The following is an 18295-nucleotide window of genomic DNA, read 5'->3' as shown; positions in this document are numbered from 1 at the left end:
AGAAAAGCAACACAAGGTATGTGATTTTGTGTGTTTTGATGGTATCTTGTGTTTTAAGCTTAGAGCTTTGTCAATAGCAGATGAAAACTAGTATGTTACAGACACAATAAGAAATTAATATTATGTCTACATCTCAACATGTGGGTTACAGGGGCATATATACTATTTGGTGCAATTGGTGGAGTTGATGCCGTAGTGCAGAAGCTCCCAAAGTTGTTTTACCCTTTTAGACATTGAAATGGCTTTATACCTTTAAGGGTGCAACGGTACAGAGAGTCCACGGCAAACCTGCAATTTTGGACCACGTTTTGAGTTCGTCTTCCATAAGTTTTTTGTGTTTAAGGAGAACGCCTTTTTTCCTATCAAATATGTCTCTTTATTTAGCTCGTTAGCAAAAACTAAATTTTGCAATAAACAAAGTATCACTAGTGTTCTAAATACTCAAAGACTTTTCTAAAGTTAACAGTAGGAATGCACGATAATGTACATTTGAACTAATACTGATAACCGATCATTTCCAAACCTTTACAATCTATAACGATAACTGTTATATATGTATTCATATTTACCGAAGATTGCCGTTAGCAACAACATTAAAACAAGTGGTCGCATCTCTTGTTGATCGACAGAAATAAAATAAATGCAATTACATTTAAAAATTTTTTTTTTAATGTATTATATTTAAAGTAAAATTATCGAAAAACAGACTGATAACCACATGTTGATAAAATTATGGACCAACTAGTGTTAGCTTGCTAGTTATCTTAAATGCTAACATGAAAATAAGAAACATTAATGTCTTTCCTCGTTGAAAAATGTCATACAGTCTTCACAGTGAATATTAAGGCTGTGCTGTCTTTGCACAAAGTGATCGATATAAACTCCACAATACCGTGTTGAAACAGACAGGTGTGTTCAACAGGAAGTGAACTTGCGTGAAGTCACATGAACCAGAAGTGAAACTAAGTGATCACCCACATTGCATTTATTGAAAACATATTCTAAAAGGTTTACAAATTAAAATAAAGGAATATAAATACAAAACCCACAATCAGTGAAGTTGGCCCATTGTGTAAATGGTAAATAAAAACAGAATACAATGATTTGCAAATCCCTTTCAACTTATATTCAATTGAATGCAATGCAAATACAAGATATTTAATGTTGGAATTGAGAAACTTACCGGTAATTTTTATTTTGCAAATAATCATTAACTTTGTATTTAATGGCAGCAACAAAAGTTGGCACAGGGGCATTTTTACCACTGTGTTACATCACCTTTCCTTTAACACACTCAGTAAACGTTTGGAAACTGAGGAGACCAATTTTTAAAGCTTTTCAAGTGGAATTCTTTCCCATTCTTGCTTGATGTACAGCTTAAGTCCGGGGTCTCTTTTTTCGTATTTTACGCTTCATAATGCGCCACACATTTTCAATGGGAGACAGGTCTGGACTACAGGCAGGCCAGTCTAGTACCCGCACTCTTTTAGTACAAAGCCACGCTGTTGTAACATGTGCAGAATGTGGCTTGGCATTGTCTTGCTAAAATAAGCAGGGGCGTCCATGAAAAACACGTTGTTTGGATGGCAACATATGTTGCTCCAAAACCTTTCAGCTTTAATGGTGCCTTCACAGATGTGTAAGTTACCCATTCCTTGGGCACTAATACACCCCCATACCATCTAGGGGTGTAACGGTACGTGTATTTGTTTTGAACCGTTTCGGTACGGGGGGTTCGGTTCGGTTCGGAGGTGTACCGAACGAGTTTCCACACAAACATATTAAGTAGCCGCCTCCGCTTCCTTCTGCCTCTGTCTCTGTCAGTAGTCTACACAGCACCCAGCATTGTCCCACCCACACAACCATCTGATTGGTTACAAACAGCAGTGCGTATTCAGAGCGGTAACAGCCAACAGTGCGTATTCAGAGCGCATGTAGTCAGTGCTTAGTGTTTAGCAGGTAAGCATCAGGCAGCAGACTCTCCCCAAATGATAATAAACACCTCCCAGTCAACTACTAGTAACATCACTATGACCTTCTAGAAATATAAAAGGCAGCTCAGCTCGCTCGCAGTCCTGGCTTGAGGTGAAGGCTAATCGCTTTTAGCGTAAGGTTAGCTCATTTTGCTGTGTGTGTGTGTGTGTGTGCGTGTGTGCGTGCGCGCGTGCGTGCGTGCGTGCGTGCGTGCGTGCGTGTGTTACGGACAGCAAAGCCCTGTCTGTCTGTTATTTCACTTTACCTTTTTCTGTGTTGATTGAGCTGTGTTGAAGCAGCAAAAAAGGACATTATGTTAAATGAAGAGTTTCTGTTTCTGATAGTTGATATAATAATGTTACTGCATCATTAAGCCTACATGAACTCCATGGTGTTCAGGGATGAATAGTCTCTCCTATTGCTATTGTACCATTTTTTCAGCTATAGTTACATTAATCATTAGTAATGCAGTAGCCTAGTTTTGAATGGCAGGGTCCCTGCTATCACATGTTGATAAAAATATAACATTTACATAATAAAAATTAACTACAGGCTTCCCAAATGCTGTAATAAATTAAGCATGATGAGTTGACTTGTAACTGTTTAATGTTGCACTTTTAATATGTAGAAGAAAAGTTTTGTCATTTTATTTAATCTGAGCAACAATTTGAGGCAGTTTAATGTTGATTAACGTGGGCAGAATTATTATAGTGTTCCCAATGTTAAAAGGATAAAGCCATTGTTTACAAATTTGGTAAATAAATAACCCAAAAAATTATATTTAGTTGTTTTCTTACTGTACCGAAAATGAACCGAACAGTGACCTCTCAACCGAGATACGTACCGAACCGAAATTTTTGTGTACCGTTACACCCCTAATACCATCACAGATGGATTTTGAACTTCGCGCCTAGAACAGTCTGGATGGTTCTTTTCCTCTTTGGTCCGATGGACACGACGTCCACAGTTTCCAAAAACAATATGAAATGTGGACTCGTCAGACCACAGAATACCTTTTCACTTTGCATCAGTCCATCTTAAATGAGCTCGGGCCCAACGAAGCCGGCGTTGTTTCTGGGTGTTGTTGATAAATGGCTTTCACTTTGCATAGTAGAGTTTTAACTTGCACTTACAGATGTAGCGACAAACTGTAGTTACTGACAGTGGTTTTCTGAAGTGTTCCTGAGCCCATGTGGTGATATCCTTTACACACTGATGTCGCTTTTTGATGCAGTACCGCCTGAAGGATCGAAGGTCACGGGCATTCAATGTAGGTTTTCGGCCATGGCCCTTAGTTGCGTGTAGTGATTTCTCCAGATTATCTCAACCTTTTGATGATATTATAGACCGTAGATGGTGAAATCCCTAAATTCCTTGCAAAAGCTGGTTGAGAAATGTTGTTCTTAAAGTGTCCACAAAGTGGTGACCCTTGCTCCATCCTTGTTTGTGAATGACTGAGCATTTCATGGAAGCTGCTTTTATACCTAATCATGGCACCCACCTGTTCCCAATTAGCCTGTTCACCCGTGGGATGTTCCAAATAAGTGTTTGATGAGCTTTTCTCAACTTTCTCAGTCTTTTTTGCCACTCGTGCCAGCTTTTTTGAAACATGTTGCAGGCATCAAGTCCAAATGAGCTAATATTTGCAAAAAATAACAACGTTTACCAGTTCGAACGTTAAGTATATTGTCTTTGCAGTGTATATTCAATTGAATATAGGTTGAAAAGGATTTGCAAATCATTGTATTCTGTTTTTATTTACGATTTACACAACGTGCCAACTTCACTAGTTTTGGGTTTTAAAGCCACAAATAAAAATAAAATGGGTCTAACGAAGCCAGAACAATATTCAATGTTTTCTCTGCAAAGTAAGAGTATTGTGCTTTACAGGCCTCAAATTTTAACTTTTTAAGGTCAATGCAAGTGTTGCCTTAAAGGAGGGCTCATATTTTAGGGCACCAAGGCAATTTAGAAGGGCACCAATGCAAACCATTTTTTCTTTCGAGGCAGTCAATCAATCAATCAATCAATCAATCAATCAATCAATCAGTGTTTACTTAAATAGCCCTAAATCGCGAGTGTCTCAAAGGGCTGCACAAGCTCAGATCCCACATCAGGACAAGGAAAAACTCAACCCAATGGGACAATGAGAAACCTTGGAGAGGACCGCAGATGTGGGGACCCCCCACTGGGCGACCGGTGCAATAGACGTCGAGTGGGTCTAGCATAATATTGTGAGAGTCCAGTCCATAGTGGATGTAACATAATAGTGAGAGTCCAGTCCATAGTGGGGCCAGCAGGAGACCATCCCGAGCGGAGACAAGTCAGCAGCGCAGAGACGTCCCCAACCGATGCACAGACGAGCGGTCCACCTCGGGTCCCGACTTTGGACAGCCAGCGCTTCATCCGTGGCCACCGAACCTGTGCCCCCCCCCCCCCCCCCTCCACGAAGGAGAGGGGGGCAGAGCAGAAAAGAAACGGCAGATCAACTGGTCTAAAAGGGGGGTCTTTTTAAAGGCTAGAGTATACAAATGAGTTTTAAGATGGGACTTAAATGCTTCTACTGAGGTAGCATCTCTAACTGTAACCGGGAGGGCATTCCAGAGTACTGGAGCCCGAATAGAAAACGCTCTATAGCCCGCAGACTTTTTTTGGGCTCTGGTAATCACTAATAAGCCGGAGTTCTTTGAACACAGATTTCTTGCCGGGACATATGGTACAATACAATCAGCAAGATAGGATGGAGCTGGACCGTGTAGTATTTTATACATAAGTAGTAAAACCTTAAAGTCACATCTTAAGTGCACAGGAAGCCAGTGCAGGTGAGCCAGTATAGGCGTAATATGATCAAACTTTGTTGTTCTTGTCAAAAGTCTAGCAGCCGCATTTTGTACCAACTGTAATCTTTTAATGCTAGACATAGGGAGACCCGAAAATAATACGTTACAGTAATCGAGACAAGACATAACGAACGCATGAATAATGATCTCAGCGTCGCTAGTGGACAACATGGAACGAATTTTAGCGATATTACGGAGATGAAAGAAGGCCGTTTTAGTAACACTGATGTGTGACTCAAACGAGAGAGTTGGGTCGAAGACAATACCCAGATTCTTTACTGAGACGCCTTGTGTAATTGTTTGGTTGTCAAATGTTAAGGTGGTATTAATAAATTGGTGTCAGTGTCTAGCAGGACCCATAATCAGCATTTACGTTTTCTTAGCGTTGAGTTGCAAAAAGTTAGCGGACATCCATTGTTTAATTTCATTAAGACACGCCTCCAGCTGACTACAATCCGGCGTGTTGGTCAGCTTTAGGGGCTTGTAGAGTTGGGTGTCATCAGCATAACAGTGAACGCTAACACCGTATTTGTGTATGATGTCACCTAGCGGCAGCATGTAGATGGTGAAGAATGCAGGTCCAAGAACCGAACCCTGGGGAACTCTACATGTTACCTTAACATAGTCCGATGTCACATTGTTATGGGAGACGCACTGCATCCTGTCAGTAAGATAGGAGTTAAACCAAGACAAGGCTAAGTCTGACATACCAATACGTGTTTTGATACGCTCTAATAAAATATTCTGATTGACGGTATCGAAAGCAGCGCTAAGATCAAGAAGCAGCAACATGGATGAAGCATCAGCATCCATCGTTAGCAATAGATCATTAGTCATTTTTGCGAGGGCTGTCTCCATAGAGTGATCTGCTCTGAAACTGGTTTGAAAGGGTTCACAGAGATTGTTGGATGCTAAGTGTTCATTTAGCTGCTATGCAACAATTTTTTCGAGTATTTTCGAAATAAACGAAAGGTGGAACATCGGCCGGTAGTTTACCATGAGGTCAGGATCGAGGTTAGGTCTTTTGAGCAGAGGATGAATAACCACTTTTTTTTAATGCTAGGGGAACAGTGCCAGAGGAAAGTGATAAGTTTATAATATTTAGCACGGTGGACCTAAAATTACAAAAAGCTCCTTGATATCAGCCCGCTGGCCACATCCGGCCCTTTGTACGTCCCTGTCCGGCCCGCGTGAGGCCAATCATAAATTACAAAATACATTTTAAAAAGTATCTATCTTGACTGTGAAATACAATGGCGCTGCTTTTGTTTTGAAAAGCGTTATTTGTATTACTTCCGTGTGGACGTATGCTCGTGCGTGATTGTGAGTGAATGTGAACAGCAGCAATCACAAATTACAAAATAAAGTTTAAAAAACATCTAAGTCGTGCGTGCAATACAACTGTACTGCTTTTATTTTGAAAAGTGTTATTTATGGGCGTATGTCCGTGTGTAACCTCTCAGTGAAGGTGCACAGCGACAAGTGATGCCCGGTTACCCCCGAGACGCTAAAAAGAGAAAAGTTGATGACGAATGGCGTATTTTCAACAAGACATGGACTGCCAAGTATTTCTTTACAGAAATTAAAGGTAAAGCTGTGTGCTTACTTTATGGTACACAGGTTGATGTGTTTAAAGAATATAGTGTAACGTCCTCCTAAAGTTGATGTTGTGTTCTTGAGTTGCGGAAATGAGGATTGAGGATAGACGTGCGTGTGGAAGGAACGAGATAAGTTGAGCTGTGTTAGTATAGGTTGCTCAATAAAAGTTTAAAATGAGCGTCAGACTTGGTGTGCACTTCTTCTGGACGCTACAATTGGTGTCAGAAGTAAAACTTTGCGCATACTGCCGCTGCTTGTGTGCTCAGCCTGCTACGTCATTGGGAGGTACGTGCCACGTGAGGAGCTCGTCGCAAAGAGAGAGAGAGAGAGAGGGTGGAAGGAGAGAGGCAGCGTCTACAGGTGCAGCGCACCCTGCTTGGCATGGGGGAATTCCGCCCTCAATGAAGACTCCCAGGTTTGATGGCAAGGCGAACTGGGAGGCATTTCATCCCACTTCTGACACCAATTGTAGCGTCCAGAAGAAGTACACACCAAGTCTTACGCTCTTTTAAAACTTTTATTGAGCAACCCATACTAACACAGCTCAACTTATCTCGTTCTTTCCACACGTACGTCTATCCTCACTCCTCATTTCCGCAACAGCAACGCTTCCTCCTTCGCCAATCACCTTACAGGCGTGCTACGTTCACAACAAAGAGGATGCAGGATAAAGTGACAGAAATTGACATTTTTGCATTGTATTATACATCAGGAAGTGTTGTGTAAGAAAGTGTTAAAAATAAAACCATCAAAAGCCATCTGCTTTTTTATAAAGATAAGTTAGATTAAATGAAAATATTATTATTATTATTATTTATCTTACGGTATATCAAAAATAATTTAAGCAAAATTTAATTGAAATATTGTCAGTGTGGCCCTCCAGCAGTGCTCGGGTTGCTCGTGCGGCCCCCGGTAAAAATGAATTGCCTACCCCTGGTATATAACAACAAAATCACACATCGGATTGCATTTGCAATTTTGTAGAGAGAAATCACATTTAGTTTTTTTCTCAAAATCGTGCAGCCATACGAATGTTACTATTTATAGTTTTCTTCTTCCTACAGGTGGCGTAACAAAATAATTGAAAAGACCTAAAATAAAAGGACATGCATATTTTTAAGATGAGGGAAGAAGCCAGAGTACAAAGAGAACATCCATGCACACATGGAGAGAACATGCAAATTCCACAAAAAAATGCTCCAATTAGGACTGGGCGATATGGATGAAAAAGTATACCTAGATATATTTTTACTTAATCTCAATATTCGATATATATCTCGATATATTTTCCGGTGAAAGTATACATATGAAGATATTGATTTTTGAGCGAGATTCATGAAACTAAATATATGACAACTGTACTGTAAACAGTCAGTGGCACTTTTATTAACCCAGTTAGTCAAGATGGGTATTAACAGCACTAAAATAAACTGTTTAAGTAGCACAGAATTACATAACATAAATAAAATATAAAAATAATCTTTCTACATAAAATAAATAACATAGCTGTGCAAATAATACACAATGTATCAAACTGAGATAAAACATACATTTGCAGGCAGACCCTTTTTAATTCCCAGTCGACAATGTAATGGACTGTCACACACGTACGGTTCTGGTCAGCGCCAAGCTCTTCTACAACTCTCTCGTCGTCATTTGGAATGTCTGAAGTGATTTTCCTTCCTGGTTCGATGACCTGTCCTATCTTGCCTCTGATAGGCCTGTCCTAATGTTTTGCCCTACTCTTAACCAATCGTGACTCACTCATCATAGTAAACAGCAGGGGAGCGGGGGAGAATCAAGGAACACAACAAATAAGCGGTGTTTGGTCATTTTAACGTGAAATAAATTATATCGATATTATGATATTTTCTTAATTCATATCTTGTTTAAAAATATATCGATATATCTTACAAACACGATGTATCGCCCAACACTAGCTCCAATGAAGATTTAACCCCTAAATCAGAGATTTAGGGGTTAAAATTAGTTAATTAAAGAATAAAAATGTAGTCTAGCTTCATATAATTTTGTTCCTCCTTCCGTTCTTTTTGACACTTTAAAGATTCACTTCTATCCGTAGTCCAGCATGCAGGGTGGAAAGCTCTTCCTCCTCCTATACTGAGGTAGTGTGGTGTAGACAGTGCCATGACTGCAGGGAAATCATTTTATGAAAATCAGATGTGGCATACTACTGGAGAAGGACTCACCTTATCTTGAAAAAAATGAAATTACTAATTTATTTATGGCCTTGTGAGCCATAATGGGCTAACTCTGTTTTTGTTTTCCAGAATGGCACAGACCACCGGTTTCTTGTACAGCAGAACTTTGAACTTTTGCGAGCTCTGGGGGAGCTTGAGAAGACTTGCAGCATACTGAGGGAGGAAAATAGTCTGCTGGTAGGGTCACAAGTAATAGTTATATTATTGACTGAAGGTTTTCAGGAAAACATGTTTACAACAAAGGCTGATAGTGTTGATGCTGAATTTATATTACAACTAAATTGGGGATTTTTGACTCTGAGGTGAAATTTCAGGCACAATCTAGAATCCATTATGAACTTTATAGTTTAACTTCTGACTTTTTTTAAACTTTTGAACACACTTGCAATTGTTTAATGTTTTAGTACATTTAGCACACCTTGCTGTTCTCTAACGAAGTGCTGAACGGCAAAACTTACAAAAGCGTGTGATCCATGAATCAACCATTACATTTGCAGGTTCATGGCATTTTATTGCATCTGGGGGTCAAGCCTCACACTCATACAGCAAAGCGTGACAGGAACAGCATTTTGAATATGTTGGCTCATTACCTCGAGACGCAAGTTGCCAGAGCATCAGCTCAACCAGCCCAGAAATAAGACAAAACATCCAAATTATTGATAAACTTGACAGCTGTGATATGCAAGATATTGAAGACCTTGCAAAGCTGCTGCAGACCTGTACTACAGTGTCTCTCATTGTGTTACAAATATGTTTTCTAAAGGTGGCTACTGAGCTTAGTGTTAATCAGCAGGTTGCAATAGAGTCACATAGAGACTGGAAGAGTCACAGAAAGCCATACAGTATATTTTTTGCGGAACTGTAAAGATAAAACAAAACAAAATAAAACTTTAAAAATGATTATGCACTTTAGGCTAATTTTGATATTTCACCAGGGAGCCGAACATCCCTAACTTGTTGTGAGTCGTGTACTTTTAATATTGCCTAAATAAATGCTTTTTTATGATATACTTTTTGGTATTCAGCATTTCCTACCGTATTTTCCGTACTATAGAGCGCGGATATAAGCCTTGTTAGAAGAAATGTTTTTTCCATATATTAGCCGCACCGGACTATAAACCTCAGACATATTCGTTGCGAAAGAGTTACTTCACAGTAAGATCCTGTAAATGTTTTTTTACATACCTTAATTGTTTCTAAACGGTGCCTGTAACACAGCTGATCATACAAAACAGTCACGGACCCACTAGCTGAGAAAGCTAGCTCTCCAATCAGCTAAACAGACTCAATAACTCCACTGTGACGTCTTGGTGAGTTTACTGAGGAATTTGTATGTTAATAATACTAACACAGACAATCGTAAACGTGTTAGTATATTAGCTAATACTAATGATGCTAGCTTCATTACATTAGGATAGCATGCACAAATATGCATGAAAACACTTCACAGGCATCACACATGGGATGTTTTAGTAAGTATTAACAGTTCTAGTTATAATATAAAACTTACAAACGTTGCAATGAGTGATGAAAGAAGAATCCATAGGAGTAGTAACACTGTGGATGGCTAAAAGGCTGAATGGCGCTCAGTGTGGAAAAAATAAAAAAAAAGCACTGCGAACAGTGAGCAAACTTGTCCAAAAGGTGGCGCAATAGCACAAACAATAAAACACCCTCAGTTTTTTTTTTTGTTAAAAAAAAATAAATGTATTCAATTATTTTCATTATGGCCGTCAGCAAAGATAAATCTGTAAATTAGCCGCTCCGACTTGTAAGTTGCAGTGTTCAAAGTGTAAAAAAAAAATGCGGTTCATAGTCCGCAGTTTATTGTATAGCTGTTTAAGTATAACCATTTTATTTTGTTACCTATTTTATTTCTTTTACCCATTTACTTAGCGGAAGAGCGGTGCTCCAGAGACTGAAGAGAAGGTCAAGCGACTAAGGAAGAAGAACACAGAGCTGGCAGTTCTTGCCAAGAGGCTGGAGGAAAGAGCCAGAAATCTGCAGGAAGCCAACCTCAAAATGGTAAACCACACAAATAAAAATCTCATTATCAAATGAGCCCAATCCACTTGCACATTTGAAATTAGTTAATTTGTTGTGAATAGGATCCTTGTCTGAAAAGACCCTGCCCTGTATATATAACAAATGCTGTACTTTTTTGTACTTATGGATGTGTGGAGGTTGCCCCCCAGTGGGTTCTTTGGACCACCACACACCGACATGAGAGCCCGGTTCAGGGTTACAATACAGTTTTATTTTGTCAGTCTTTCAGATTTTTGAGGACGCTATAACGTAACTACACAGCGGAACTGACTGCTGCCAGGTCAGAATTTATCAAACACCACCAGCTATTGCTGTGCGCACGCAGCTGTGTGTTGACAGCTTAGTTAGCATAGCAGCGGAGAAAACTTAACGAAAGCCCACAGCAAAGCCAAATTACTTGCATAAAATGGGTAAGTAAAAGTTCAACGATTTGTGTCTGCTGAACGATCAATTGAATGCATGGTTGAAGCCGGTGGATAGAAATGTATAAAGTGTTTAGTGACCAGATGTGCAGCCATCGAGGAGGGAAGCGTTTGTAAACATGGCGGTGAAAGTAAATGGAATGTTAATGTGAAAGTCAAAAATCTGGGATAAGTCCGTGTACGGTTGTACAGCAGGATGTCAAGAGAGATTAGCTCCTCTTACGTCTTTGTCGCGTTCCGCAGAACCAACTCATCTTGAAGGCAAGAGTTGAGGCTGGTCAAAAAAATTGCCCGAAAGGTCGTCTCATTGTATCTGCTCTTTACAGCCAAAATGCAGAAAGAGATATAATGGTCCGCTACAGAACACGCACCCTGACCCAAAGCCAGCAGACAAATGCCAGCCTCTCGTTCCTTCACTGAGTGATCAAAAACACTCTTTAATTCATCAATAAAAATATTTAAGTTCAAGTGCATTTCTTGCTTGCTCTTGACTGCCGTTGCCCATCGAGCAGTGTGACCAGAGAGCAAGCCGAGAATGTGCGCCAACTTGGCGGAGTCAGTGGCATATGTATGAGGCTGCTGGGCGAATATCAAGGAGCATTGGTTAATAAACTATTTGAATAGTCCAAAGTCCCCCTCATAATTTGCAAGGTATGGGATGTTGGGTTCTCAGGGAGGGAAGCTGGATGACAGAACGAGAGCGGCCGCTTCGATGTGGGCTGACACAGCGAGGGTAGGAGTGATAATCCGGACAATCATGTCTCGCTCTAGCGTGGTTAAATCATCCTGCATCTGATAATGCTGATTGAGTTTCTGCCCTTGTGCACTCAAAGCTAAATAACTATTGTTACTATATGTTTAATCCATTAAATGGTAGAGTTATTCTGTTCAGCTGTGACCAAGGCAGGAAGGTGAATGGATCCCAGAGAGCCAGTGTGAACTGAAAAAGAGTATATATTACAATGTTCAGGGTTCCAACGAAAAGCTATGGTGCAAGTAGAACAAGAAAGAAAACTAACTTGCACCACGAAAAAATTTAACACAAATAATAAAAGGAAAAAATTACGAACCAGAGAACTAGCGGGGGGATCCGAATGGGCTACTGGAACAGCAGGAGGGAGCTGGATAAAGCAGGAGCAAACGTGAGTCCATGTGACCAGGAATAGCAGCAAACAAATAACTCCACCACCCTCCTGCTGCAGTAGAGGTGACCAAGAAGGGGCGTTGATAAGAATCACTTGCTGGACCTCCAGTAATTCCACCCAGCTCAAAGAGTGTCTGCTTGTAGGAAGACAAACCGATCTAAATAAAAGGAACACATGATACAAAATATGGGGCAAAACTCAGAGACACAGGGAGCTAAACCAGTGTCACAACAGAGCGTAAACAAATACAAATTCAAATCGTCATACTGAATAAACTAGAAATGCACTCGGAGAGAAAAGACTTCCACCAGAGCAGACCTTTCCAATCATGAATCTAAACCAGGGGTGTCAAAAGTATGGCATGTCCCACAAACCGGTTTAATAATCCAACCTGCAAATATAAAAATTAGCTGCAATTTTTCATGAAAGAAACTCCTGTTCAAAATAAATCTACTGGATGTCGCAATAGCAATTGCGTTCGGCACGCACACGGTTAATAGCTGGGCGAAACAAGTATGAGGCAAGAAGTACACAGTAAAGCAGGGCTGCGGCTCCTCCCCCTCGATATAGAATAGACGATACACGATAAAAATTGTAAGCATTTGACGATAGAGCTTTCGATAGTATAGTTATATCCTGGTAATGCGTCTTGATGAGACATTTTAGCTGGGTCCCACAAATTTGACAGGGACAAGCAAACAAATGCGTCCTTAACGCACCGAAGCATTCTTGCTAGAGCAGGGGTGTCAAACTCAAATACAGAGTGGGCCAAAATTTAAAACTGAACAAAGCCGCGGGCCAAGGTTGAACAAATTAACCTTTTAATAGGGACCCAAACAAGTTTTGCATTAAATATTGAACAAGCAAGGCTTATATAACTTTATAGTGACATGCAAAATCGAGTTTCAAATAATAATAATAATAATTAAAAAATATCAATGGCATATCAAATACAATTTAAATATATATATATATTTTTTTACATAGTTTGGATATTTTCTGGCCACTTTAAATGCTCAACGCTCGCTATACATTTGGGCCACATCAGGATCACATTTTATTTGAAAACTAAACAGTCAGCTGGACGAAATTAGATTTTGGAAAAAAAATAAAATTTGGCCTGCTGTGTCAACATAATCTAAGTCAGCAATCCTCGCCTCCATGGCGGCAAATAAAAATAGGTTTCTTACAAGTATCATCTCAAGTGGACGAGAAGTAGCTAAACACGATGAACGATACAAATATCCGACAGTAGAGATATCCCGTATAATATTGCATGGTATACTGTCGTGGTTTTAGATCGTGGTTAGATTATTAAAACATTGTTGTTATTGTTTACAAACTCAGGAAATAAGTCCCGAGACACAAGAGAACTTAAAGGGCAAAAAATCCATCCATCCATCCATCTTCTTCCGCTTATCCGAGGTCGGGTCGCGGGGGCAGCAGCCTAAGCAGGGAAGCCCAGACTTCCCTCTCCCCAGCCACTTCGTCCAGCTCCTCCCGGGGGATCCCGAGGCGTTCCCAGGCCAGCCGGGAGACATAGTCTTCCCAACGTGTCCTGGGTCTTCCCCGTGGCCTCCTACCAGTCGGACGTACCCAAAACACCTCCCTAGGGAGGCGTTCGGGTGGCATCCTGACCAGATGCCCGAACCACCTCATCTGGCTCCTCTCGATGTGGAGGAGCAGCGGCTTTACTTTGAGCTCCCCCCGGATGACAGAGCTCCTCACCCTATCTCTAAGGGAGAGCCCCGCCACCCGGCAGAGGAAACTCATTTCGGCCGCTTGTACCCGTGATCTTGTCCTTTCGGTCATGACCCAAAGCTCATGACCATAGGTGAGGATGGGAACGTAGATCGACCGGTAAATCGAGAGCTTTGCCTTCCGGCTCAGCTCCTTCTTCACCACAACGGATCGATACAGCGTCCGCATTACTGAAGACGCCGCACCGATCCGCCTGTCGATCTCACGATCCACTCTTCCCTCACTCGTGAACAAGACTCCGAGGTACTTGAACTCCTCCACTTGGGGCAAGATCTCCTCCCCAACCCGGAGATGGCACTCCACCCTTTTCCGGGCGAGAACCATGGACTCGGACTTGGAGGTGCTGATTCCCATCCCAGTCGCTTCACACTCGGCTGCGAACCGATCCAGTGAGAGCTGAAGATCTTGGCCAGATGAAGCCATAAGGACCACATCATCTGCAAAAAGCAGAGACCTAATCCTGCAGCCACCAAACCAGATACCCTCAACGCCCTGACTGCGCCTAGAAATTATGTCCATAAAGGTTATGAACAGAATCGGTGACAAAGGGCAGCCCTGGCGGAGTCCAACCCTCACTGGAAACGGGTCCGACTTACTGCCGGCAATGCGGACCAAGCTCTGACACTGATTATACAGGGAGCGAACCGCCACAATAAGACAGTCCGTTACCCCATACTCTCTGAGCACTTCCCACAGGACTTCCCGAGGTACATGGTCGAATGCCTTCTCCAAGTCCACAAAGCACATGTAGACTGGTTGGGCAAACTCCCATGCACCCTCAAGGACCCTGCCGAGAGTATAGAGCTGGTCCACAGTTCCACGACCAGGACGAAAACCACACTGTTCCTCCTGAATCCGAGGTTCGACTATCCGGCGTAGCCTCCTCTCCAGTACACCCGAATAGACCTTAGGCTGAGGAGTGTGATCCCACGATAGTTGGAACACACCCTCCGGTACCCCTTCTTAAAGAGAGGAACCACCACCCCAGTCTGCCAATCCAGAGGTACCGCCCCCGATGTCCACGCGATGTTGCAGAGTCTTGTCAACCAAGACAGCCCCACAACATCCAGAGCCTTAAGGAACTCCGGGCGGATCACATCCACCCCCGGGGCCTTGCCACCGAGGAGCTTTTTAACTACCTCGGCAACCTCAGCCCCAGAAATAGGGGAGCCCACCACAGATTCCCCCGGCCCTGCTTCCTCATAGGAAGACGTGCTGGTAGGATTGAGGAGGTCTTCGAAGTATTCCCCCCACCGATCCACAACATCCGCAGTCGAGGTCAGCAGAACACCATCCTCACCATACATGGTGTTGACATTGCACTGCTTCCCCTTCCTGAGGCGGCGGATGGTGGTCCAGAATCGCTTCGAAGCCGTCCGGAAGTCGTTTTCCATGGCCTCCCCAAACCCCTCCCATCTCTGAGTTTTTGCCTCCGCGACCGCTGAAGCCGCACACCGCCTGGCCTGTCGGTACCTGTCTGCTGCCTCCAGAGTCCTATGAGCCAAAAGAGCCCGATAGGACTCTTTCTTCAGCTTGACGGCATCCCTTACCACTGGTGTCCACTAGCGGGTTCTAGGATTACCGCCATGACAGGCACCAACCACCTTGCGGCCACAGCTCCAATCGGCCGCCCCGACAATAGAGGCATGGAACATCGTCCACTCGGACTCAATGTCCAGTGCCTCCCTCGTGACATGTTCAAAGTTCTTCCGGAGGTGGGAATTGAAACTCTCTCTGACAGGAGACTCTGCCAGGCGTTCCCAGAAAACCCTCACAATGCGTTTGGGCCTGCCAGGTCTGTCCGGCATCCTCCCCCACCATCGCAGCCAACTCACCACCAGGTGGTGATCTGTAGAAAGCTCCGCCCCTCTCTTCACCCGAGTGTCCAAAACATGAGACCGCAAATCCGATGACACAACTACAAAGTCTATCATGGAACTGCGGCCTAGGGTGTCCTGGTGCCAAGTGCACATATGGACACCCTTATGTTTGAACATGGTGTTTGTTATTGACAATCTGTGACGAGCACAAAAGTCCAATAACAAAACACCACTCGGGTTCAGATCCGGGCGGCCATTCTTCCAAATCACGCCTCTCCAGGTTTCACTGTCGCTGCCAAAATGAGCGTTGAAGGCCCCCAGTAGAACGAGGGAATCACCCTGGGAGCACTCTCCAGTACTCCCTCGAGTGAATCCAAAAAGGGTGGGTACTCTGAGCAGCCGTTTGGCGCGTAAGCGCAAACAACAGTCAGGACCCGTCCCCCCACCCGAAGGCGGAGGGAGGCTACCCTCTCGTCCACCGGGTTAAACTCCAACATGCAGGCTTTGAGCCGGGGGGCAACAAGAATTACCACCCCAGCCCGTCGCCTCTCACTGCCGGCAACGCCAGAGTGGAAAAGAGTCCAGCCCCTCTCAAGAGAACTGGCTCCAGAGCCCTTGCTGTGCGTCAAAGTGAGTCCGACTATATCTAGCCGGAACTTCTCCACCTCACGCACTAGCTCAGGCTCCTTCCCCCCCAGCGAGGTGACGTTCCACGTCCCAAGAGCTAGCTTATGTAGCCGAGGATCGGACCGCCAAGTGCCCTGCCTTCGGCTTCCGCCCAGCTCACACTGCACCCGACCTCTATGGCCCCTGCTATGGGTGGTGAGCCCATTGGAGGGCCCCCTCCAATGGGCTCACCACCCATGTTGCCCCTTCGGGCGGTGCCCGGCCGGGCCCCATGGGGACAGGCCTGGCCACCAGGCGCTCGCCATCGTGCCCCACCCCGGGCCTGGCTCCTGTGGGGGGCCCCGGTGACCCGTGTCCGGGCGAGGGAAATCTGGGTTCCTTGTTTGTGTTCTTCATAGAGGTCTTCGAGCTGCTCTTTGTCTGATCCCTCACCTAGGAGCAGTTTGCCTTGGGAGACCCGACCAGGGGGCATAGAAGCCCCCGGACAACATAGCTCCTAGGATCATTGGGACACGCAAACTCCTCTACCACGTTAAGGTGGCAGCTCAGAGAAGAGAGGGCAAAAAAAATATATTTAAATCAAAGCCAATAGTAGGAAATAGGGATCGACGGACTATTGACCGGGCCGATTGTCTGCACCGATATTTGGCACTTTGACACATATTGGCAGTGTTGGGTTAGTTACTGAAAACCAGTAACTACTTAAAGTTACTAGTTACTTTATTTAAAAAGTAGCTCAGTTACTAACTCAGTTACTTTCACCAAAAAGTAATGCGTTACTGTGAAAAGTAACTATTTAGTTACTTTTTTTTTTTTTTTAAAGCTCCCATTAATGCCCTTTTAGTCTTCATTTCAGTACTGTTATTGCACTGGAGAATAATACAAACTATTGATCATCTTGACATGCATTTGCCTCACTGAACTCTGCTAAGCATAGTGGTCTACATACAACACACAAAGACAAAGATATGTTTCAAAGGGCCAATTTATTTCAGGCCAGAACAAATTGACACAACTATTTTAAATAGCTGCAACATAACATACAAAAGTAACAAACAGCATAATAACAACGTGACATACACAAACCTAACCAGGCAGATTTGAATTGTTGTTTTGGGCAGTAGACGAGATCTTTGATCCAAGACACAACTTACATTTAATTAAAATGTTTTTTTCTTTGTGCTCAACAAAAGAAAAGAAGTGAGAATATCTCATACTTGCCAACCCTCCCGAATTTCAGTGCCTCTCCCCGGGACAACCATTCTCCCGAATTTCTCTCTATTTCCAGCCGGACTTAAGGCACGCCCCCTCCAGGTCCGTGCGGACCTGAGTGAGGACAGCCTGTCGTCACCTCCGCTTAGCCAACCAAAAAGTAACCACAGAACACTATACTGTATAGTGTTCTGTGGTTACTTTTTGATTGGCCAACGGTTTACGTTGTATAGCGCACTCCCTTCCCACACCCAGACACACACACAGAGCGCGCCTCCGCTTGTGACACAAGAGATTCAGAAGGACGACACCGCACTGCAGATCTTCTGTTTCTAGCCGATACTACATAAAAAATAACGTAAAATAACGCAGTATCGCATCATGTTGTAACGGTAACTGAGTTACTGAATACAAAAAATAACGCGTTAGATTACTAGTTACCGCCGAAACTAACGGCGTTACAGTAACGCGTTACTTCATAACGTGTTAGTCCCAACACTGCATATTGGTACAGGCCTTTTTTTATAAACCTTATTTTAAACATTTCTAAAAAACAATACAATCACAACAGAACAACATCAGCAGATACATTATATACACATCAAATACACATTATTTTGAATAAAA

The 18295-nt window shown here is 43.1% G+C and overlaps 1 protein-coding gene across 1 annotated transcript in view; it reads left to right on the top strand.

Moving 5' to 3' along the window:
* tspoap1 (TSPO associated protein 1) overlaps nucleotides 1-18295 on the top strand; it is a 223963-nt gene that overhangs the window by 18422 nt on the left and 187246 nt on the right. The window contains exons 3-4 of the mRNA XM_061963136.2: nucleotides 8705-8812; nucleotides 10532-10660. Of these exons, the coding sequence (XP_061819120.1) occupies nucleotides 8705-8812; nucleotides 10532-10660 (237 nt within the window). The remainder of the gene's footprint in view (nucleotides 1-8704; nucleotides 8813-10531; nucleotides 10661-18295) is intronic.

This window comes from Nerophis lumbriciformis, linkage group LG09 (assembly GCF_033978685.3).
Source record: "Nerophis lumbriciformis linkage group LG09, RoL_Nlum_v2.1, whole genome shotgun sequence".
In the NCBI taxonomy this organism is placed as follows: Eukaryota; Metazoa; Chordata; class Actinopteri; order Syngnathiformes; family Syngnathidae; genus Nerophis; species Nerophis lumbriciformis.
This window is presented reverse-complemented; position numbering and strand designations above follow the sequence as displayed.